This window comes from Amaranthus tricolor, chromosome 15 (genome assembly GCF_026212465.1).
Source record: "Amaranthus tricolor cultivar Red isolate AtriRed21 chromosome 15, ASM2621246v1, whole genome shotgun sequence".
NCBI lineage: Eukaryota > Viridiplantae > Streptophyta > Magnoliopsida > Caryophyllales > Amaranthaceae > Amaranthus > Amaranthus tricolor.
Window position 1 is genome coordinate 7,806,466 of NC_080061.1, and position 24,792 is coordinate 7,831,257.

A 24,792-nucleotide genomic window follows, 5' to 3' on the forward strand; every position below is an offset into this window, starting at 1 on the left:
CCAAGGGATCTATTGGTATGTACGAAGGAGATTATAAGGCTAATAAAAAGAAAACAAAGAAAATTGCGAGGGGCGAATTCATCAAGGCCAACGAGACTCGAGATAGCAATAAACCACTTTTGCTCACAAACACATAGAGAATGCCCAAAGAACATACTTTTAAACTGAGAAAATGAAGTGAATTCACAAAGCAAACTGGATAATTAGCAGACAAATGGTGTTACAAGCTCAAGGTACTCGCTTTTCATTACATACTAACATGTTACAGTTTGCAGATTTACCTCTATGCATCGACACACTAAAAGAGGATCAAGATTTCCGCCGGTAAGATCAAACCAAAAACCCTTCAGACCTGTACAACAGTCGACATTAGTAAACTCCTGATATACTGGCGAAGAGTGAAATCTACTCTATCCTACGATTATACGAGAGTTGAATGATTCATCGTGACTTAATTGACTTGTACGGCAAGTCCATTCTTTGCCCCTAATTGTGGCAATTGATGAAAGTGTAGTAAAGTGAGTCAATTCTCTAGTTTCTTCATTACAGGCTCGTCTTTGTACTGCAATTGACTAGATAACTTGCAACTTTCTCGGTCCAAAGTATATATCATCAGAAATCATTTCACACCGCCCAGAACGGTTTTGAGGTGGCATTTTCCTTCACGCTTTTCTTCAATAAATCATTCCCACTTTCGTCAGTATCCTCATCATCATCATCCCCATATTCCATTAGCTTCACCAAAGTTTCTGAAACCAGAGAACAACTTGAGATATTGGCTACCAAACATCAAAATCGTATAATTGCAGTATATGTAGCTCAAACCTAGCCCTTTTTTAGGAGGATGTATGCAGTCTCACCCTAGCAATAACAAAGGGATCATTTCGGCTTGACCCTCTATCTATTACAACGAAAAGTGAGGCAATAGCAGTGGATGCAAGTCCTAAGCATGCAACTGAGAAAAAGATCCAAATTTGACTTCCTAGTTTCCACTCAATAAAACATGCAAGGGTTTCTGTTTTATTGAGCATTGATATCAGGTACCTACCTGGTACAGCAGGAGAACTTGAATTGATTGAAATAGAAAATCCATCCTTCTTGATCCCTTTACTGACAGAAAGTGATGAATTAATCATAGGTGGAGGTGGAGGTGGAGGTGGCGGTAAGTGCACTCTCTTCAGTGAATCCACAGAACATATTGAAGAATTACTTCTTGGAGCAGGGGGAGGAAGCAGACTTTTTAAGGCGAGAGGTGGTGGCGTTTCACTCTCACTTTTCTCCATATGTGACGGACATTTATGTGGGTCTTGGAGATCTGACTCCTGTAACAATTTGAAAAATATAACACAGTATTTTTCGATGAGTATAAAGACAGTCGCACAATAGATCCAGCTAAAATTTTTATAGAAAAAATATCATTTCCCTTCAATACTTCTCCATGCATCATTTTTTTTAGCTTCAAGGCACTATATCCGAATTCCTAATTTCTAAAAGTAATAGGGAGGGAGCTTGCAAGGGATGGAAAAAGAGTTGCAAGAAGAGGCAAAAGGAAAAAACATATAAAATAAATAAATAAATAAACCATAAAAAACCAGTATAGCTTGTATTATAGATCAGCAGGAAGGTATGTCAATATGCAACTTGTATTTAAGCGAGTCTCTATCATGTAGTAAAGAGATGCTCAATATACGATCCTCAAAATATGTTAATACTCTAAGAAAGCGAGTGGTGTGTTGGGTGAAGAATGCCAAGACGCTTAGGCACGCAATAATACAGCCATAACTGGTGCCTTTAGTTTAGAGTGAACAGCTTGGATATTATGACAGCTGACACATGGGATAAATAGAGTCAAAGTAAAATGCTTGAAACCCATTTCTTCAAAAAGTTACGAAGAAAAAAAGGAGTTAAGGAAAAGAAAAAACTTATAACTGTATGCAGGCGAACACGGGGGGTTATTATCAAAAGTTCTTGAAATGCCAACTATTTAAAATATCAACCTACAAGAAAAGCATCTAGAAGAATGAAGAAGAAACGACATATTTAGCAAAATCAACCAGAATGAACAAGAGCACTTGAAGTCCTCATGAGATAGGCTCCCGACTGAAGCTGCAAACCCTGTGAAAACATTCCAATACAGGTCCAATATCAGCCTATTAGCTTCATAGAGGTCAAAGAAAATACCTGGGAATAATCAGTAGAAAATGTTAGCATTTATGTGAACGGTAATAAACTTTTATGCACGAAAAATGAAGTAGGGAGGGGGTTCTCATTTGACTACGTGGATAGCTCAATAAACAAAAATATTCTCAGTCAAATATTGGCTTTATAGTTAAGAAACATCCATGTTGAAGAAGTACCAACAGTGACCAATACTTTGCTGGAGCTGGGTTTTATCATACAATAAAAAAAAAATAAAAAAAAAAAGGCAACTTCACAGATCCTTAATCGAAAAGCAGAACAGTCATGATGAAAAGAGGAGCAGCATAGGTGCAAAACGACAACAGGACATGAACCAGGCAAACGATAATGTATTAGTCATGACTTAACAATTTATATAGAAGACTATGATTCAAAGTCCACTTCAACTAAAGCAAACGATCGCAAAAGTCAGTACTCCAAGCAAACACTAACTAAGCAAGACAACAACATTCCACTACTCCAATGCAATGAAGTGGCTCCCCACCAAGGTGGGATATTTGAGAATCGAATATACGCAATCTTACCCATAGTGTAAAAACAACGTCATTTCGCATCGCATCGGCCGCGATGTAAAGGTTTTAAAATCAAGCGAACCTATATTTTCTGCGTTGTAAATGTGTTAAAAAACCGCATTTTAGGCCATATCAAGGAATATCTCATGATTCGAACAATATTTAGGCATTACGCTAACCGCATCACTCTCGCTACTGCATCATTCCATTACCATGATTGTGACCGTCCGCATTTTTACACTATGATCTTACCCTCGTAAAATCAAAAAGGTGATTGACCCTTTAATTTTAAAAAAAACATCATATACAACTTCACATATATAAGTGCATAGATCATTTTGACACTCTGCTTAATTAGTAAACACATCAAGCATGGAGTCAAAAAATGAAATACAAGACCAAAACTCTAATGTAAGTTTAACGTTGGCAGTTTGTCACGCCCAAAAGCGGATTAACATAATTCCATGCCCATAAAGTGCACAAATTGCAAGTTTGCCATTGCAGATCAGTCAAGTGAAGACGAATGACTAAATCAATATCAACTGTAATTCTCTTGTCCGAAAAACAGGACTATAAGCAGATAATCAATTAGCATCAAAAAGTGGAGCAAATGAGTGAAATTGATAATATATTATGTGCATTGTGCTTGAGAGTCAGTGTACAGCATTTTACATTTCATTATCCCAAATTCCCAATGCTACTAAGTGGCTCCCACCTAGGCAAGGTTTGGAGAGTCCGATGTATACATCTTTCCTTTGTAATTAAAAAAGATTTTTTATGATTGACCCTTGGTTGCAATCATCATCCGTAACTTCACAAAAGTTAGAAGAGCACATGAATTAATAAGCAATTTTACTGTAGTCTGAATCAAAGAACTATAACTCATTAGCTACATCAAGAATAAACAAAATTACTTCCCTCTTCTCTATTTTTATATGATATTAGGTAACAACAAAAAGGTCATGATAGATTCCACATTTTCCTTTCACCTTTATCCAATGATTAGTCAAAAACAACATTAAATGTTCTAAAAATATCACCAGAAACTAGAGATAAATCCAAGACATGCCAAGTATTCTTTTGTTTTAAAAAAAGTAAATGTAGATTTTCTTTTTGAGAAGAGATGTACAGTATGGTTATCCAATATTAATTTATTAAAAAGGGAGAGCAGCTAGATGGTAACATTACTTTCATGCTTCTCAACATTGAACTTCCTATCAAAAAGATGAAAGAGAAAGATATTTAAGATGAAATCAATACTACTCCTGAGTCCTGATTATATATATAAAATTGGTGGTATGTTAAAAAGTATAAAAATCCTACAAAATATAAATACTGACCAGTAAAAAAAAAAAAAAAAAAAAAAAAAAAAAAAAACCTTGTTATTAAGTGAACTTATGAGCCTGTGAAGCTCAGACTTGTCAGCTCAGCAGGAATAGCCATATTTGGCTATTTAACACTCAAAATGGTTATGTACACTTGGAAACTTCAATTTTGGCCGAAAGGAACAAACTACTGTTTATGGCATATTTCAACACGTCATTAACTCTATATTTGGAGAGGAAAAGAAAAAAAGGGATAGGAAGGGAATGAAATGATAAGAAAAGCTTCTTTTGTTTATTTAAGAGGGAAATGAAAGGAAAGGAAGAGAAAAATCATTTTCTGTCCAAATCTTTTCATTTTTGGAGAGATTTGATTATCAACAAAATTAAGGGAACTAATTCCTTCATCTCCCTTCCTTCCAAATCCTTTCCCTCAAATTTGTTATCCAAAGAAAGTAAAATTTATCCCTCCAAATTTCTTCTTTCCTATCTTTCCAATTCCTTCAAACCAAACAAAGTGCAAGTGTACTCATATAATGTCACACTTGGATACATACACAAGTCGCACAATGATCCCAGCGATAGTATCAAAAAAGAACTTAAGAACAGTATTACTACTTTATTACAATACTGTTTAACAATTTAAAGACTGGCCTGGGATCTCTCGGAGGTCAATATTAAGATATATCATTCACAAAAAAATGAAAAGGTATAGACTATAGCCAATGTTATCAAGATAAAAATCATATCTTTGACAACATTAAAGTTCCTTCCGCTCAAATGATGAAACAGGAAACACAACCATTAGAGCACATAAATCACTATCAGAGGGATAGTCAGATCTTCTAAAGATCAAGTATTTAGCTTGGGGGAATGAATTATGTTTCAAGATTAATTCACCTCATTATTTTAAGCTTTCTGCTCATATCCTCTCAATAACAACATTTTCTTTTAACTCTTTTCCTTTATATTGAGCTCTAGACCTTTCCCTAGTTTAGTTGCCTTTGCCTCAAATATGCATAGATTGTATTCTTAACATCATATATTCAAGGTATAACTAGACATAAAAATAAAATAAGATCATCATCATAGTGCAATGGTAACCGTAACTGCTAAAGTGTAGCCTTGGATTAGTTTTGTGATAAAAATGATGTTTATATTGTTCACACATTGATTTGGTCTGAATTTTTCAAGCTTAGTCTGGACTCTGGTCTAATCTATATTCTGACTATCTAATCTGTGTCAGATATGAATTGGATATTTGAGTACAGTCTTAGTCTGCTGTCAGGTCTATGTATCAATATACAAAATGAAGATAAGATGGATTCAAAATTTTATATTAACCAATTTTCAAAAGAATATCAAAAGAGAACAAAATAAATAAACAAACTAAAGATAAAAAAGGCAATCAAATGTTTAAAGCGAGGAAAAGCAAAAGGTAACATTGACACTATGCAACAGCTTCTAGAAAAGAATGACTCAGTTTTGTTATTTGTAGTTAGTAAATACGAAACTATTTTGATAGATTGTTAGGAAGGAATCTTGCTATGTTCAGTACTCTCTCTTGTTCCTATTTGATGTTCCTATTTTCCATTTTAGGCAATGCCTTTGTATATTTTCCACTAACTTTATTTTACATTTTTCTAATGGTCCCCACTTTTTCCCATTTACTTCATTATTCAACAAACTAATATCTCCACCATCTAAAAAATCCAACCTTTCTTAATTCTCGTGAACATACCTTATGGGACGACCAAATACGAATGAAGGCAGTAGTATATAAGTAGCGGATGGGGAATGAATGTATAAGTGGAGTTTTTACTAAGATAATTCTCTACGACAGTGTTAGCTACTTGAAAAGATCTTCTATGATTCTATCCATTTTACATAACAAACTTCTGTCTACTGCATAACTCTGCTTTATAAAACAAATATGTGCAACATTCTCCCTAAAAACCCACGCACAACCACAGCAAACACCCTATCCCACCCATTGCACCACCCAGAATCCTCTGTATCCACTAAAAACAATCACTACAATATACCAGTGTGTTGTAAAACAAAATTTCAGTTTTTCAGTACATTCTCAACTATTCAATAATTGATACGAGGACAGGATCCTCCCATAAAACTAGTCAGCAATGCAAAAATATTATATATGTAACAGGTACCCCAGTATCTCACATCATCTACCCACAGTGATGGAAGTGGATCTAAATTGAGCCAAACTCAATCCGTACTCCTCATTACAATGGTGGCAGTAAAACCAAAAAGTTTTAACAGAAATGATGACTTCTTCACTGACCTCTAATTGAAACAGCATGAACTCAAAAGTGCCGGGGGGGGGGGGGGGGGAGCAGAGAGAACAAGCCTTGAGGCTTTGATTTTATTTTACAGATTAATCATTATCATAAAAAACAAGTAGATAGCAAAAAATATGATCCTGCTTCTCAATATTAAGAATATAAAATAAAATATAAAAACATGTTCCATTTTATAGGAGGGATGTTGTCTGCTTTATCGTGATCCAATAAAACAAAAAGTCAAGCCAAATTTGCCATTTTTCAGAAACTAAGTTCTCTTCCTCAGCCCAAATAAAATTCATTGGGATACTTTTTTCAGTAAAAACTCTCTTTTCCTACAAAACACTTTCAATGAGCAATATCTTTTGATCCAGCTGAAATTACAAAAAAAAAGGTACCTGTTGAAGTAATGCAGGTCCATTAAAAGCTGCAGGTGACTCCTGAAATTTCCGTTTCGAAGGAGGCCGCGTTTCTGATTCCGATGAGCTTTTCAGCATCACCCTTGCAGCTGATGTTGCAGGAGCAACAGTTGAAGAAACTGGACCTGACTGCCTAAGAGCTAACGAAACTTGTTGCAGAGGTGTGGCTTGTGGGTATACTCCAGCATATCCACTGTAGCTAGTACACGCAGTCAATGGTGGTGGAGAATACAGAAGCCCATTTGCACAGGCAAGACCAGGTTGAAGCGCGTTTCCAGGTTGCACTAATGGCCCGTAAGAAAAGGTAGTTGGGATCACTGGTGCCACAACAGGAAGAGCAGGTATACTTGGCACTGAAGTTGCAGCTGAGCTAGCCATACTAGTGGCAGTATTCAAGTATTCGTGCATTTCTGTCCCTGGACTCTGAATGCCAACCAACAATTGTTGTGGGGGTGGAACAGCACCATAAACTTTACATGACGATACCCTACACTTAAATTGATGTATTAGCATCATTATAGTTCCTGTGGCTGACTCAACATAATCAAGTCTGCAAATGTTAGATCAACTGAAGACAGGATGGCACAAAGTGGTTCAATAGAAAGAAAAAATCAGGATTATTATTTATCAAAAATTGGCTTGATATAAAGGTCATTTACAGATTATAGCCACAAAGTTCAATATTTACAAGTTATAGCCACAACAAATCAAAAAGTGCAAGCATTGTAACCATCTCACCGGATTCCAGCCACCGGATTTTTAAATGACCTACTAAATTCAGTTATGATCTTTGACTTTGCCTAATTACCTTTGACCCTTCATCCAACTTAATCTAACTTTTTATCTCCTTCATTTTTATGCAATTCAAGTTTTCTCCCATTTTATGCAATTTCTCTCTTTCATTTTTATGCAATTTATGTTCTCTCCTCCATTTTCATACAATTAAGGCTTTTTTCTCTCCCCCGTTTACAAGAAAGAAGTTGCCCAAATGATAATTTAACCAAAAAACTACCATTCAAACATCAACTTAGAAAGAACAACAAATTATGAGTAGTAAACTATCAAAATCAAATATCAAATATTTATAAAAAACAAAAGTTATCCAAATGATAATTCAATCAAACCCACCAAAAAGTATACTAAATGGCAACAAAAAGACAGAAACATTGAACAATCCAATGAAAAACATACGATTGAATAACAAAATTCAAATCATGCCAAAAGTTAATTACCGGTACAGAAGTGATACATTACAATCAAGAGATAAAATACTGAAAACATTCAGGTCAACACCAATAGCCCATTCTACTCCACCATTTACTTGAACTCCTGCATTTTTACTATTAGTTTATGTCATTAATTAATAGGAAAGACAACCAATTTTCTTTTTTAGGATTTGGGAGTTAACAATTGAAAACTACTAGTTCAAGTACTGGGTTTTCCATTGAGAGCTTGAAGGACTTCAGTGGTGTTTTCTACATGTTGTGAAGTAGTGCAATAGAATAGAACTAAGCATATCTAAGCAAGAAAACGCAAAAGATTCATCATCCCCATTAATTAAATGACTACGCAGTGGGCGAGAGCCCAACTCTGAACCCTTGCGTTTCAACGCCATTCAAAGGACTCCATAACCCATTTCTTTAACAAGCTAAAGTAGACATAGAGAGTTCAAGAAGAAGATAAGGTTTTGATGAGTGAAAACTAATTTGGAGACAAAACATGAGAATTTGGATTTTTGTGGGAACGCAAACATATTTCATCGAAAAAAGTCTCCCCTATCTGCACAGTAATGTGAAGGTGTCCATGTAATCTTCAATATTATATTAGAAACTTACCTTTTGTAGGACATCAACTTGCTGGTGTTGATGGAAGCAGTAATGGAGAAGAGAGGAGGAAAATTGATTTTGATAGTTGGAGGTGTTTGGAAGAAGAGAAATAACTTTGCAAAGGGATTAACTTTGGCTAATTGGGTTGGGTTAAGAGTGAGGATCAAAGGTAATTAATGGGAATCAAAGGTCATAATTGAGTAGGTCATTTAAAAATTTGGTGATCGTAATCGGGTGAGATGGTTACAATCATGGAATAAAAACACGTTACATTTATGTAACAACATTACATAACTTGTTTGAGAGTTGTTGCGCGTTAAATCCCATTATATAGCGATGCAGAAGTTTTCACGACCAAGCTATCGTGTTGACCATTATGTAACGTGTAACGCCTAATATTTCACCATTACAATATTATGCGTAGAAAATTTTCTTCTTACATACTCCCTAAATTGTAGAAAAAGCTCTTATAACATCTCTTTGTTAAAACTTTATCGATACCTTTTAACTTTAATTATTAAAGATTATTTAAAATATAGTTACTCATAGTTTTAATCAAAATACTCCTAATTACTTAACAAGTTAATTAATTAACCACTAACAATACCTCATATAGTGCAATTATAATAGCTATGGGCATATTATTGCCTAATAGTTAAAAACTCCCTTGATGTAATTTTTTCAAAGCTTCACGACACATCGGCAACATTTTACGTACAACGTTGTAGCCGTTCTCCACGACATCGCAACCGTTTTTGCAAACGAATCTGCGGCCGCGTTTGTATTCTATGGTTACAATGCTTGCACTTCAATGGCTATAACTCATAAATATTGAACTCTGCGACTATAATTTATAAAATGACCTAAACCTAAGGGAAGTTTTTAATAAAGATTCAAAAATAAATAATATTAATGAAAAAATACACAAAAAACAAAAATTTTATGGATAAAGAATAAGGCACGGTTCTCACTAACATTATTCCTATTCAAATAATTCATGTCTCAAAATATTAAAACCCTAAAGCTTACAAAAAGAAATTGCTTTAGTCAAGGCTCCACAAACATGAAATTTAAGGACAAACTAACCTTTTAGCACCACACTCTCGACCAATTGTATCCAATAGATTTTCAGCCAAAACCTTTGCAGCTTCAAGGCTTTTTTGATTATTACTTGACAGCAATAGATGCAAAGGTTGCTGTCCCCCTAGAAGCAAGGAAAAACACACGTATGAGACTTTCCTAAGAACAAAATAAACAAAATATAATCGGAAATTTAAACCACCTAAAGGGACATAGAACTATAGAAGGCACCTCTAAGGATACTATTTTGTAGTTACAAAGACAGCAATTCTACGAAAAAAAAAAAGTAAAGAGAAACAAACCTTCACCAATAGTATTCCCAAGATACCCTGAACCACGCCCACGTAGTACAACTAAAGCTCCTGTTTCATTTATAATGTGATTTATATACTGGTCCTGCACATCCAAAAACCAACCACCACCAAGAAAAAGAACATTCTCTCCCATTGTATGGAGACGACAAGGAAAGCTCGGAGATTAGAAACAATTAAGATAACCATGAATAAAGATATATTAAGATAAAATTTATCAACAAAAGGTTCAAAGAACGAAAACAAAAATGATGAAGAGAACCATCAAACACGACAATAAAACAATTGTAAGATGTTTGTAAATAAGACAAATGTCATCAATATATGTACTAAAATGGTGATATCTGTAACACCACGTCAATTCATGGTTTGGGTTTTCTCGAACTTAATAGCTTAAAATTTATTAATAATAATATTTTAGTCATTTAACTTAAACTAAACTGCTATTTTATAAATTTTAGTTTAACTAAATTATTATAGTTAAATATTTCATTTAAAAATTTAGTTTACCTGTGTTCTAAGTTATATTGCAAATGGTATAACTTTACGTTTTGCATTGTTTTGCGTTTTGAGCTATTGAAATCAATCAAGCAATCAAATAAAAAAAATTCAATTGACTAAAAGTCAACCTTGGCTATATGAGTTAGAGGGAAGAAAGAAGGGTTTTTTTTCGAATATCACCTTTGCTTATCCAAATTTGCATCGACATAATTTTGTGAGAGGTCATTAGTTTGCCTCGAGTTGCATCTCGTTTCTTGTGTTTGTTGTGCAATAAGAATGTACATACATGATTTGTCATCTATACATGTATCATATGTTGTTGTCGTGTGATGAATTGTTTGAGAAAAAATTTATATCTTATAGTAAAACTTGAACATAAGTAAGAATCACAAATGGATGATATTACCCTTGAATAATGTGATAAAGATAATGAATTATGATTTGGTTATGGAGGAGTCCTTGTGGAACACCCAAAGGGGTTGTTGATGAGATAAAATAGGACACCCAAAGGGGTTGTCATTTATTCAATTCCTGTAGTTTGGGCATTATATAACCACCACTTGGGTATGCATACTTAACCTATGGTGATCCGACAAGCAACAACATAGGTAAAAGGTTTCCTTTGGATTAGCTCTCCTAGAGTGGATTCCTCAAAGATATCTCGAAGTTGAAAGTGAGTCTTTGTACCCAAATGGTTATAGGAGAGGAAATTGAAGCTGATAAGAAGTGGAAGAAAGTTAATAAGTAACTTCAACTTATAAACTGTATATGTTAGTTGGAACTTTGTTGTCGTACAGCTATTTTGTGCATGTGTGTATACGTATGACATGTGTGTATATGTATGACCCTGACGTTTACTTTGTTTGTCCACCGCTCTTTCTTTGATGGGCCTACGACGATGTCGTCTTCTCTTTTGGAGGATAACGAGCAGGTAGACTTGCTGGTTTGTGGAGGTGAGTGAGATCCGAAGACCTAAGACTCAACTTGTTAGGTTGTTATGATTTTACGTAATTGTTTCTCTTAGAGTTTGATGAACTTCTTGATGGTCCGTTGTATACCTTTTTACATAATCATTTATAGTTTTCTTCTACCAGCAAAACACGTTTCAAGCCAACGTTTGAGCATGTAGTTTAATAAAATATCCGTTCTAGTTGATCTTGTTCATTAAAGCGCAAAACGCAGAATGCCCTATCAAATTTCATTTTGAACTGTTTGAAGCGAAACAGTGCTGGAACGCAACCTGGAACGCCGACACTGGTATTTCGATTTTCCTAGGACAGAAACAGAATGAAGGTGGAAGAAAACAGACTAAACTTACATGGCTCGGCACATCTAAAGTCTGAAGGCTAAAGAAAACAAAATTGAAGAAGACTTGTAAATAAGATTTCCACCATTGAAGACTTGTAAACTTTGTTGAAGGAAAACAGAGTGTCGAGTAGGCAATAAAAGGTAGGCAGTAGAAGATTAAAAAATGAGAAAAATTAAAACAATGTACTATGCAGCTAACTTGCTGATTGCAATGCTCTTAAGTTGAAATTAATCTAAACCTAAATCCAAATGACAATATTACCCTTATTTTACTTTCTAAACATACTATGTTGTTTTATTCAATTTGTTTGAAAGAATTTTTTTTTTAATCTTTTTATTTTACTTAATATAATTACTTTACATTTTTACTAGCACATTAATTCTATTATTTAGAATTACTATCAAACTGAATATCATTTCGTGCTACATTGGTCTTGTTTTGTTGACCATCTGTGATATCCCCAAATCTTGTCGTATGGTATTTGTATTCGGCTCGATTTTATCCGATATTACAATATCATTAACAAAATTTAATTTGATGCACAAGATGCAAACTAACGGGAACAAAAGACGGCACAAGCATCCATACATTGATATCCATAAAGGAATTTTGTTTTTTCTCCACCTATTTCTTGATAGTGAATTTATTTATCTTATTTATTTCAAGGTGTAGTTGGTATATAAAAATCACTCACATTAGGACCACGTATCCTTGCAGCAATGTTGAGTGAAGGATCTGCATCAAAGCCCAAATACACACTGGTGCTCAGCGGATGAGAAGCCTGATTCAATTGTAATACAAATATATTATTAGTTTACTTAAGTCAATTACAAATTTAAATTCTAGAACTGCTTTTACAAAATCATAAAGGAGCAACACATATTGAACCTGCTTCAGCATATCCTCGACCGTTGCAGCTGCACGATCTACTGCAAGGATCCGTTCTGCTGTCTCTTTTAACTACAAGAAAGTCATACTTAATACTGAGAAAATAAAAAATAAAAAGTGATTCTACCAGAGGTACTTTGATGGATCCTTCTATCAACCCCCACCCACTTCCAGTAAAGTAGCATTTTAACACCCACAAATCATACATAGAAGTGAAGCATACGCATTTATCTTGAACACGTACTAACAAAGGAAATTACAGTTTAAACTATTGAACTCTTCAAAGAAAATACGTCCATGTTTAAGCTTAAACGAACTATAAATTCAAAATATAGTTGATTTCCCAAGTTCACAATTTCTGAAGGTATTTGTAGGACTTCATGTCCTAGAATAAGTTACTTTCCTTCAGGTATTGAAAATCAAGAAAAAAGGTTGATCTTATAAAAAAGAATAAAAGTCCTGAGTTTGTAAAGTAAATCCTTAGATATACTCTTGTGCACGATTTTTTTTATCAATAGAAATTCTAAATCCTTCCAGAAGAGATGAATCAAATTCAAAACCTAAACATTATGGAAAGCAAAAAAATTACGACCAATGTCTACTAAAGACAAAAGAAGTGAAGATTTTATGCCCTGATCTCCCGTACCGCTACAAAAACCTATATTTGTCTTTTTTTGGTAGAAAAATTGGAGAGAAAAACTACAGAAAACTGTTTAAGTGCAATATGTATCTTCACACACTACTCTGTTTTAAGATGGAAGAAAAAGCATGAAGTAACATTCCTGTTTCATAAAAGCATGTCATTTCATTCAAGTTCATACAATAAATACTTCCTCTGTGGTCACATCATTTCTTTCAAAAGTGCAAGCTTTTCAGGGAAAACATTGTAACAAAAAAGAAAAGGAAGTACTAGTCAAACATATTGATACAAAAAATGAAAAATAAGTACATAATCAGGAGCATGTAACCTACATGAGCTCCCGCAGATATATGAAGGTAAAGTGGTTTTTCACCATCTGGAACTGCATTGGGTGGTCGATACTTGCCCCTGCAAAAGAAGTCAACTTACACTCACAAAACATGTAAATTAAAAAGAAATGCATACAACCATCACTAAGGCCTCCAAAGAGCCTATTGTGAAAAAACTAACCTAGTTATTACAACTGCACCAGTGCACTTCTGAATCTGCACTTGTTAAACAAGATTTGCATGAGTCTCAGCCTCTCAGGACAAAATCATGATATAAATATACATATTTGAACGTTATGCATAAGCTTTCAAGGTTGGATCCTTTCGTGTTAGGTTGGGGAAGAGAATTTTTCATATTTAAACTACTAAGTCCTTATAACATGGAAAAAAACAACTCTGATCATTAAAAACACACCTCTTCCTGTGTCTGTCGTTTTGTGAGCTTGTAACGCATAGCAGGATCTGCATCATTTATGACTATTTCTCTTGCTATTATTAGCTCCTCCTGAATCTTTGACTATAGAGCGAGAATGGTATTAAAACACAAGTCAGAAATAATTGGAAAAAAAATGTATAAACAAGTATGAGATGGAAAGCAGTTGAACAATCACTATGAAACAATCATGGCCTCCAATAATAGGAAGAGACAGCTTCATCATTATTAATATATTTGACCAAATGTATTCCTTAACAGAATATAGACCAAGACATTCATCTCCGGTGTTACCATGATTGCTCAAGTGGGTAGCGAACCGCGATCCGGATCTTTCAACTCAATTCCCAGGTCATTGGCGATCTAGATTGCTGGGTTTAGTGATTTGGATCGGTTATATGGTCTACCCAAGGAGGGGAAGACGAGAAGAGGAAAAGCAGAGGATACAGTTGATGCCACCATTGAAGATAGAGGAAGAAAGGTGTACGATTTGAAGATGCAAGAGAACTTGAGAAGTAGGAGAAGCAGTTAGCAAGAATACCGAATTTCTGATCTGCAATGTTTTAACCTAGTATTTTTAACCTAATTTTGGCTCTGGTTGAGTATTAGTATTTCTTTCAATTTTCATAAAGCTTCATGTTGCTTTTGTTTTGATATTTCTTTTTACCTTTATCTTTTCTTATTTCTTACTCCTTTTGATTTCTTTTTTTTTTACCTTTATATATATTTTAAACACCTTTTGAACAACTTTATTCTCTAGAATCTAAACAAGACACCAAAGCACAAAGGCATGTTTCCCTCATTGCTAGAATATAAAATTTTAACTATAAATGTAAAATGGTAATCCGACCACTCCACATCTGACCTGATTTAGTTTTTGGACCACTGCAGCAGCTTGCTGCTGCACTAATGGTGACTGTATACTGACATTAGCAACTTTCATTAAACTTGTTGAAGGGGCACAAGAAGATGAAAATGCACCAGGAGGAGATACACCAGGAGATCCTACAGTGCTCATAGCTAGCATCCCAGGTAAAACAACTCCGCAAGAGACTAAAGACTCGTCAGGCTGATCCCACCTCCTCTTCTTTCTGAAACATGATCAAATAAAAATTAGCTATAAAGTATAAAACCCACACTTAAAAAGAGATTTAAAGAAAATCAAAAAAAGGGAAGAATGAGGATAAACATTTATGGCTGTCATCAAATAAATTAGATAGATGTTAGAGCAAACTAGTCAACAATTTTGTATGCATAAACCTCACAAACGCAAATATAATGTTCAAATCATAGGGTTCAGAATAGTCAAACGAAAATTTTGGTAAGAAAATGACTCAGACATCTTCGATTTGGTTTGATCTTCAAAAGTAACTCTTTTGCTCCTAAAAATAAAACTAAAAAGGTGATGGTATCATTAGGTTTTATCTTTACCATATACATTTGTGTACTACGTTCCTTTCTCATTTCTTCTTCTCCATGAAAACCTTTCCCCCTTCTTCCTATCTTTCATCACTTCCGTCACTCTCTCCCACCATAACCATCACCCTAGTACAACTCTATAGCAAGGTTTTGTCCATCGCAATTGTGTTATAGTAGAAAATAAGAATCAGTCATGAGAATTACTTGTGACTTGTAATGAGCTATTAAAAGATGTTAGAAAAGTTGGTTATATATTGTAAAAAACATAGAAGCGCAAAATGCAATACGTTCGACCGAATTACGGTTTAAACCGTTCATACCAAAAGTGTACGAATTTGAGGCCTGAAACGTCTCCAACAACGATTTGGTTAGCTCGAGTCAAAGTACTTCTTAACCGCCCAACAATGGTATCAATCGAAGAGGAAAAGGAAAAAAAAAAAAAAAAAAAAAAAAAAAAAAAAGAAAGACAAACTAAACCCTAAAAATAGTACGAAAGAAAATGGTGAGGAAAAGAGAAAGAAACTTATTGTACAACAACTGTAAGTATTCTCGTTCCTCTCTTTTCCATGGCTTTCTAGAGTTGGTATTTTTTTTCTTCTCTTTCGTTTATTGTACTACTAATTGTTACTTTTTCAAAATTGACTTTTTACTTTCCTTTGGATTAGCTTTTTAACATTGTGCGTCTTTGATTTTTGCAATAGTATTTTGGAAATATACAAAGTGAGTCTTTTATTTTGGATATTTGCAATAGTAGTTCTGGAAATTTGCAATGGTTTCATGGCAAAAAAAAACATATTGAGATACTGGCTAGAAAAATGGTTAAACATCACAATGCAACTCAAGTGCAATATCTGGCAAGAGTGGTTTTAAAGATGGAGGAACGTAATAGTGGAAAAATAGAATTGGTCATGTAAGATACATGTGGCTTGAATTAAGTTGTTAGAAACGTTGTTACTGATTGTAACAACTCATTGCTCAGTTTGGAAGGGAAAGTTTGCTAGTTGCAAACCTCACCCTTTAAGTTGGGATATCAAACATTGTATACTGGTATTGGCATTTAAGTAATAAAGCATCTAAATTGTTCTTTCTCTCTATCACTCTTTCTACATTCCTTCCTAGCCTATCTCTAATTCTAGATATTAGCCTTTCTATCTCTTTTCTCTTTTATCTTTCTACCCCGTGAGCTTCAACCATATGTCACGTGCACAGACTTTCAAGCACCAAGTCAGCCCATGCGCACCACTATCTTCTCGGTTCCGATAATCAGGCTAACCCACGTTACTTATGAGAACAGAGGGAAATGTCCCTTATATTACTTATGAGAATGCTTACAATTGTTTACAAGTGTTTTGTGAATGCTTGGAGACTTGGATGCACAAATGAGCCTAAGTGCATAGGCCTCCTAGTCTAAGTCTAGATGCTTTCCCTCCAGATCATTCTACACTAGTCCCTTAGTGTATGTACATAAGGAGAAAGACCTATGAGATTCTGGACAGGCCTAAAACCTTTTAGATGACTCTACACTATACTACATACTAATGGTATGTACATGAAACTTCTAGAGTGTTCTAGACTTTTCTAGAATATTCTAGACAAAACTATAAGCTTCCAGAATGTTCTAGTCTTGCTTAGAACATTCTTGATATATCTAGACTTTTCAGGAGCATTCTAGTCCTTTCTAAAATCCACCTGGACCATCATGCTCAATGCATGGGGGTATAAAAAGGCGTCCCGCGACATTCTTTCCCACTTGAATCCTTGACGTCCCCGTCAAGTACGACCCTCAAAATCCTCGATTATATCCTTGAATTGCACAACCATCTTGCTAGCGTCACACTCATGCTTCAGACCCTTATGCGCCCGTCCTAACTGCTCAAGTGCGAGCACCTCGTCGCACAACCCTATTGCATGCCCCCATGCTTTGTGGGCCATCCTTGAACCCTTGTGTACACTTTGCCCCAATGTTGGACCCTTGTTTGTGTACTCCATTGCACCATTTGTGGGCAGCTTACCGCACAGCACCATAGCATGGCCCAACACACTGCCCTATTGTGCGCCCATCATGACGCACCAAACGTTGGTGTGGCCAAGCACGCCTAGACGTACGCATGGCCCCAATGGCCTGACGTTGTTTCCCCTGTTGATGCTTGCTCGGTAGTGTCAAAGTAGCTCACAAGGATGTGATCCTTGGTGTGCCCACGTCCTTGCTAGCTTTTAGCCGTATGTTGTAGGTCTCGCCCTTAGATGTGATTATGAGCTCTCCTAACCCAACAACGATGGGTTTGACCTTGTATAGAAACTCCATGCCTAGTACCACAGCTTCGTCGTCTAAGTTGAAGATCAAAAAGTCGACCTTTCCCTTCCACTTGCCCAAGCAGACAAAAACGTTCCACGCCCTCCCATACACCGGCGTGACTAGAGAATTGACAGCCTTCAACTCGCCCTCGAGTCTAGTGAACTTCACCCCTAGGGCCTTGGGTTCCCATAATTCCAAGTAGTTGTGAGAAGCCTCCGTGTCCACAAACACTTGTACCGGTCCCTCGTTCACTTCTCCATTAATGATCATTGTGTTGCCCTTTCATTGGCTTGTCCCTCGTGTTGTCGAAGTGCCCTTGTCAGGTTCCTCGACATGTCCCACGTTAAGGAGTCTCATGTTGGCTATTTGTGTCGTCTCGACACCTTTTTAAGGCTCTGACTCCTCGTTGTCCAACATTGATATTATGGCATTCAACCTTTGTCGGACGGGGCAATCCCTAGCCAAATGTGGACCAGTGCAAAGAAAGCATTAGTGGCTTACCTTCCTTGCGTTCCCCATACTGAGCCTTGTCCAGCACACACAGTGGTCCTTGGCTTTGCCCTTTGGTTAGTAGGATTTTGGCTCATCTTGGTCCTCTACACCCTCGAAGACCTTTTTGCCTTTATCCCTTGTTGAATCCCGATCCCATTGGAAATAAGGACTATGCCGCCGCAATAGCTTTCACAAGAGTCTTTACATTGCGTCGCTTTACCACTAGCTCAGTCCACCATTGTAACTCGTCCGTGAACCAAGTGAGATTAATGCTTTCACTTACATTGGGTAGCTCCAACATAAGCAATGTGTATTGGCTGATGTAGACTCAAATCGAGACTATTTGCTTTAAGCCCTGTAGCTTCATCATTGCTACCTCCTCGACATTCTCAAGTCGGAATTGCTTCTTAAGCTCAACCTTGAACTCGTCCCACTTAGAGATGAAGCATGAACCCCTCTTAATGTCCTTTTTGCACCTTCTCCACCATAATATGGCGTCCTCCGTGAGGTACAATGTTGCGGTGTTGATTTTCGAGGTACCTTCCTCGATGCGTAGTACCTCAAAGTACTTCTCCATGCACCAAAGGAAGTTGCTTAGCTCCCTAGCGTCTCTTTTCCCTTGGTACTCGGCGGCTCAGGAACCTTGATCTTAGGCCCCGATGGTTGCAATGTGCCACCTACCACAGCAGCCTTGCACAATGTTAGGTCAGCCTTCATGACCTCAAGGTGTTCTCCTAATGCATCGATCGTCCCCATGAGTCCTTCCTTCATGTATGCAAGCTACTTGCGAAGCGTGCCTGCTGACGAGTGCCAAGACATTGTCCTTATTTAGCACGTCGGACTCCCACTCGTCCACACGAGTGGTCAATGCATCGACTTATTTCCCTAAGCGAGCACTCCATATTGAACATTCTATCTTCTTCGATGAAGCCCGTTCCTTATTGCCCCCAAAGGGCTTGTCCTCCCCTCCAGATAGCCTTGTGCTCTCTAGGTAAGCCATTAGCGTCCAATAAAATTTGGCACTGAATTGTTGCGACAAGCACTTCCGTTCTGCACTTACGTCCCTACAGCAATGATCATGGCCCGTTGTGATCTAACATGGCTCTGATACCACTTGTCACGTGCGGAGTCTTTCAAGTACCAAGTCCGCCTAAGCGCGCCGCTGCCTTCTTGATCCGATCGGAAGATAACCAGGCTAATCGGCGATACTAGCACTCCTGGCTAGTCAAGTATGCTAGAATGAGCAAGAGGGTAAGTAAGGATGCAAGCAAAGCATACTAAGAATGGTGGAAAATGTCCATTATATTGTTTATAAGAATGCTTAAAGTGTTTACAAGTGTTTTGTGAATGCTTGGAGACTTGGATGTACAAGTGAGCCTAAGTGCCTATTTATACGCCTTCTAGCCTATGTTTAGATGCTTCCTAACCTAGACCCCTCTAAAGCATTCTACACTCGCCCCTTAGTGTATGTACATAAGGAGAAAGAAATACGAGGTTCTGGACAGGACTAGAACATTTCAGACGACTCTACACTATACTACATAAACTAGTATGTAAATGAAACTTCTAGAGTGTGCTAGACTCTTTTAGAACATTCTAGACAAAATTATAAGCTTCCAGAATGTTCTAGTCTTTTCTAGAACATTCTTGATGTATCTAGACTTTTTCGAAGCATTTTAGTCCTTTCAAGAATCTTCCTGAACCATCATGCTCAATGTGTGGGGTTATTAAAAGGCTACCTATGACACGTAGCTAAGCTGTAGCAAATCGTCGTGTATCATGATACTTATGTACAATAATAGTGGCTCATTTGGTTGTTGGTACTAAAAGATTGTAATGGGAATGACTTGTAGTGTATGTTTTCATGAAATCTACTATGTTATTCCCATGGTGGTGGAGTATTGATCATAAAAGGTTTTTTTTACAATTTTCTATTACCATATAATACTCATTTTTAAATGGTAATACATTGAAATTAATTTTGTGAAGAAAATTAGATGAATGAAAGGAGAACAAGTATAACAATTAAAATAGTCAAAAGATTTTCCTATCAAAATTACATAACTTTTCATTACATTTCCATCATTTAATATCGATTACCAAACAGTTCGCAGAGACAGTGACCATTGAAACAAAATGCGGTAGTGACCACAGCAAGTAAACTGAAATTTGGGAAATTCCATTTCATAATCATAGTCAAAAATCCCAGGTACTCACTACTCACACAGAATTTAGATGTAATAACCGCAGAACGATCAGTAAAATTGTAACAAGTTGATGGATACTAGTTTTCCAGGTCGAGAAACCAATCATCAATTGCTTCAAAAACAATAAGGAAAAATCAAAGTAACAAGCAAAGTAACTGAAAAAATCAAGACCAAAGCAAAGAGCAACAGATTCTCATACTCACACATGACAAAGAAAATCGAATTTGGATCTAAAGCTATAAAATAACCAAAAAAAGGGAGAATCGAAATGGTGAGAGTAAGAAATTAGGGATTGTAAATTGAAGTGAAAAGAGATACCTTTGCTTGGAAATTGAAGGTGCCGTTGCTGAAACGGATTGTTGCAGAGACAAATTATCCTCTGTCATTGTTTTGGCTTCGTCGTTTTTCGTAATCGTTACCGGTGAAGACCAAAAGATAGACGGGCCAATTCGGGACTATGTGTGTCCTCAAATTTTCTCTTTGACCCCAATATTATTATTTAATTTCAAGAGCAAATATATATATATATATATATATATATAAGTATAATTATTACTAAAACAAAACACTGTTAATGTAATTGTTTTTTAAAATTGCTTATGGGTTACTTTTTCAATAAAAATTTTCTCTCTAAAACTCAATGATAATGTCATTATATTTATTACTAATATTTATATTTTTGACTTTTTTATTTTCTAATTATGACTATAATATTATCAAGATAAATTAATTTTTACTTTTTAGGTCATATCATTTAATATATTAGAAAATCATATATTTTACTTTATTTTCTTTCAATTATTTATAAAATCTTTATAATGTTATTTATTAAATGAGTATAGGATATTTTGAGATGGTTAAAACATAAAGTCATAAATTATAATTTTTTATTTAATCAAATTAAATATGTCAAAAAATTTAATAAAATGGTGCATCGCACGGGCATTATCTAGTACTAGTACTAGTATAAAATCCGACAATAAAAAATTGAAGATATATAAATGGAATATTGAAGGATATGTATTAAAATTGATTTAACCATTTGTTTTTATTATATTATTATACGATATGATTTCAAAAGTTCAATTTTAATATTCAAATTAATACAACCATTTGTTTTATATGTGCAACATCTCGGTCCCTCAGACCGCCGGTGACTACTCATGGAGACTGTAGACTGGCCTCACAGATCAACAAAAGTCCTTCCACCCATTCTAAGATTGCTCCTCACCAAGCACGCCTAACTATGGAGTTCTTAGCAAATGGACTCCCATGAAAAGAAAATGCACTTTATTGATATGAGTATTGAGTAGTATATCAATCCTTTTTCATGCTAAATTCGGGGTATCACAATCACCCCACTTAAGAATACAACGTCCTCGTTGGACCGTAACTTCGAGATCTTTTCCCCCGCTAGGTGCATTGAACACAATCAGCCGCGGTCGCAGGGTTGCTTTAATACCATTTGTAACACCCCGGCCCCTCGGACCTCCGGTGACTACTCATGAAGACTATAGACTGGCCTCACATACCAAACAAGTCTTTCCAGCGCACTTTGACCTCACTCGTGCGCGGCCGGGAAAACTTCCCAGGAGGTCACCCATCATAAAATTGCTTCCCTCCAAGCACGCTTAACTATGGAGTTCTTAGCAAATGGGCTCCCATGAAAAAAAATACACCTTGTTAATATAAGTAGTCTATCAATCTTTTTTCATGCTAAATCCGGGGTATCACTATATGTTATGTAAATTTTAATAAATGTATACATATTATTTGATATTTAACCTTATTTATATATGCAAGATAAATTTTAGTTGATTAATTTATAAAAATATTCAAATTATTTAGTTTATTGGTGGCAAATTTACAATTTACATATATAATAAATTCAAATCAGTAATTTATTTAATATAGCTTAATCTAAGCCATAATCATTCAATTTCTTCTGTTTTTAAAAATGGTAAGTTACTCAATTAATTAATTTTTAGAGAGCCTAAAAATGACAAGTTGTTTAATTTTATTGGCCATGTAAGCCAATATCAACCGATAAAATTATTCAATCTTGTGTAGCTCCATGAGGTTGACGCGTGGAATTTTCTAGTCTTTTTATTAATAGATTAGTACAATTTGGGAAAAAATTATATAACCTCCAATAATAAATAAAAATTAGAATAATTTGCGAATTACAACTTTCAAGTTTAAGGTTTTCGCGAATTACAATCACTAAAGTGTCTAAATCTGTAACATTCAGGCCAAGTGACCGTTAACCAAGCCAAAAGACCTTTGACCAGCTTAAATGACATTTGACCATTACTAATTGCCTTTGAATTTTGTTAACCATTTATAATCACCTTTGACTTTCTTAATTATCAATGGTACGCTTGTGTTTTAGTACTTTCATGTCATTTTTACCCATCATACGATATTTTTTTTAAAAAAACGAACGTCATGATTACCCTTATAGAATAAATTTTTCGAAAATCTAGTTGAAACAAGTGTTTATTTGCCTATTTTTCAGCACGTAAATCGAAAAAAATATTTAATATTGTCTTTATCCATCATAACAATATTTTTTGAAAAATCGAAAAATAATAAGAAAAAAATGCAATACAACTTCCTTTCATAATATGTGCACGATTTTTAAAATAACTTCATTCTTTCCTCGCGCTACATTTCTCCGTAAAATTGATCTTTAATCATTTTTCGACATTCATTTGTAATTAAATTATCAATCACACTAGAATTCGAAGATTTAATTCTCAAGTATGATAATTTTATATCTAAATATCAAATCTAAAAACAATACAAACGAAATTGAACAAATAATATTTTTTAAATTTTCTTAATTGTCATGGTATGTTAAATATATGTTCATGATATGTCAAGTAAGAATTTGGGGTATGACAAGAAGGGGTTTAATTTATGTCAAGTAAGGATTTATGATACGTCCAATGGAGATTTATAGTATGTCAAGTAAGAGTTTATGTTATGTCAAGTAGGGGTTTATGCTATGCTGAGTAGGTTATTATAGGGTATGTCAAATAGGTGTTTAGGTAATGCTAAATAGGAGTTTAAGGTTTGTCAAGTAGTTGTTTAGGGTATGTCAAGTAGAGGTTTATGATATGTTAAGTAGGTTATTAGGGTATGTTAAATAAGTTTTTAGGGTGTGTCAAGTAAGGGTTTAGGGTGTGTCAAATAGGTATTTAGGTTAAGTCAAATAGGGTTTATGGTATGCCAAGTAGAGTTTTATGTATGCCAAGTAGGGGTAAAGTGTATGTCAAATAGGGATTTATTGTATGCCATGTAGGTATTTTGGGTATGTCATATGGAGGGTTTATGGTATGTCAAGTATGTGTTTATGGTATATTAAGTAGAGATTTATAGTATGTCAAATAGGTATTTAGAGTATGTCCAGTAAGTGTTTATGGTATTTCAAGTATGAGTTTACGGTATGTTAAATAAGGTTTTAGGTATATCAAATAGGGGTTTAAGATGTGTCAATAAGTAGAGGGGTATAGTATATCAATTAGGGGTATAAGGTATGTCAAATAGTTAATTATGGTATGTCAAGTAAGTGTTGAGGGTATGTCAAGTATGTGTTTAATATATTTGTTTTGCTTTATTGATGTGTTAAATTGTGGGGTTTTTCCTGGTTTTCTTGTTTGATTAGTTTTTATTTTTCTCCTTTTAAAGATCTGTTGGGTTTCTCTTTTTTTAGTTGCTGTATTTTGGAGCTGAACTTGTAGAGGTATGTATCCTATTTCAGTTTGTAAGGGTTTTGTGATTTTCTCTATCCTAGCAAATTGAAATAATTGTAGTGAAAACAAAACAAAAAAAACATAATTTCGGTTCTGGGTTCCTTAAATTTTGGGTTTTTTTTAATGAAATCTTGTATAGGTTTACTGTAATTAGATGAATGTTTGATTAGTATTATGCAGATTGAGATTCCTTATTCTCTATGGTATTTATTTTATGTTATAAATTTATAATATCTTATATTCATATATTTAAATTTTTAAAAATTGCATCTAATAATTAATTTTTTTTGGTTTGTAGGATATTGACGATGTTAGTGTTGAAGAAATTTGACAAATTGGAAACATTAGATTGTATGAAGAACATGAAGGATTGACTTTAATTGACAAATTTTGAATGTGTTTGTTGGATATTTTAAAGAGAATTTTAAGTTGTATAATACTTTTTTTGGTGATTCATTGTGAAATTATATGTATTATTAGCATTAGTCCATAAATATCGCTTTATTGCAATCTAAATACTTAAAAAAAAAAAAGGACCCGTTTTTGGA

General features: G+C 35.0%; 1 protein-coding gene across 7 annotated transcripts; it reads right to left on the minus strand.

Annotated features, from left to right (window-relative positions):
* Window positions 1-103: 103 nt before the first annotated feature.
* On the minus strand, window positions 104-20,980 carry LOC130801832 (protein RIK). 7 transcript variants are annotated; one of them, XM_057665732.1, is made up of 12 exons: window positions 20,805-20,980; window positions 14,938-15,163; window positions 14,055-14,156; window positions 13,821-13,855; window positions 13,643-13,718; window positions 12,671-12,742; window positions 12,477-12,563; window positions 9,964-10,057; window positions 9,668-9,785; window positions 6,735-7,242; window positions 1,049-1,322; window positions 104-749 (listed from the first exon to the last, which is right to left on the minus strand). In XM_057665732.1, the coding sequence occupies exons 1-12, from the start codon at window positions 20,870-20,872 to the stop codon at window positions 625-627; spliced, it is 1,785 nt and encodes a 594-aa protein (XP_057521715.1). In that variant the 5' UTR covers window positions 20,873-20,980; the 3' UTR covers window positions 104-624. The 7 variants fall into 7 exon arrangements, 6 of the variants coding, with proteins under 6 accessions (XP_057521715.1, XP_057521720.1, XP_057521716.1 ...); XM_057665737.1 differs by lacking the exon at window positions 20,805-20,980 and adding an exon at window positions 20,504-20,679; XM_057665733.1 differs by lacking the exons at window positions 104-749; window positions 20,805-20,980 and adding exons at window positions 2,055-2,115; window positions 20,504-20,676 and having other exon boundaries at window positions 1,157-1,322.
* Window positions 20,981-24,792: the final 3,812 nt, after the last annotated feature.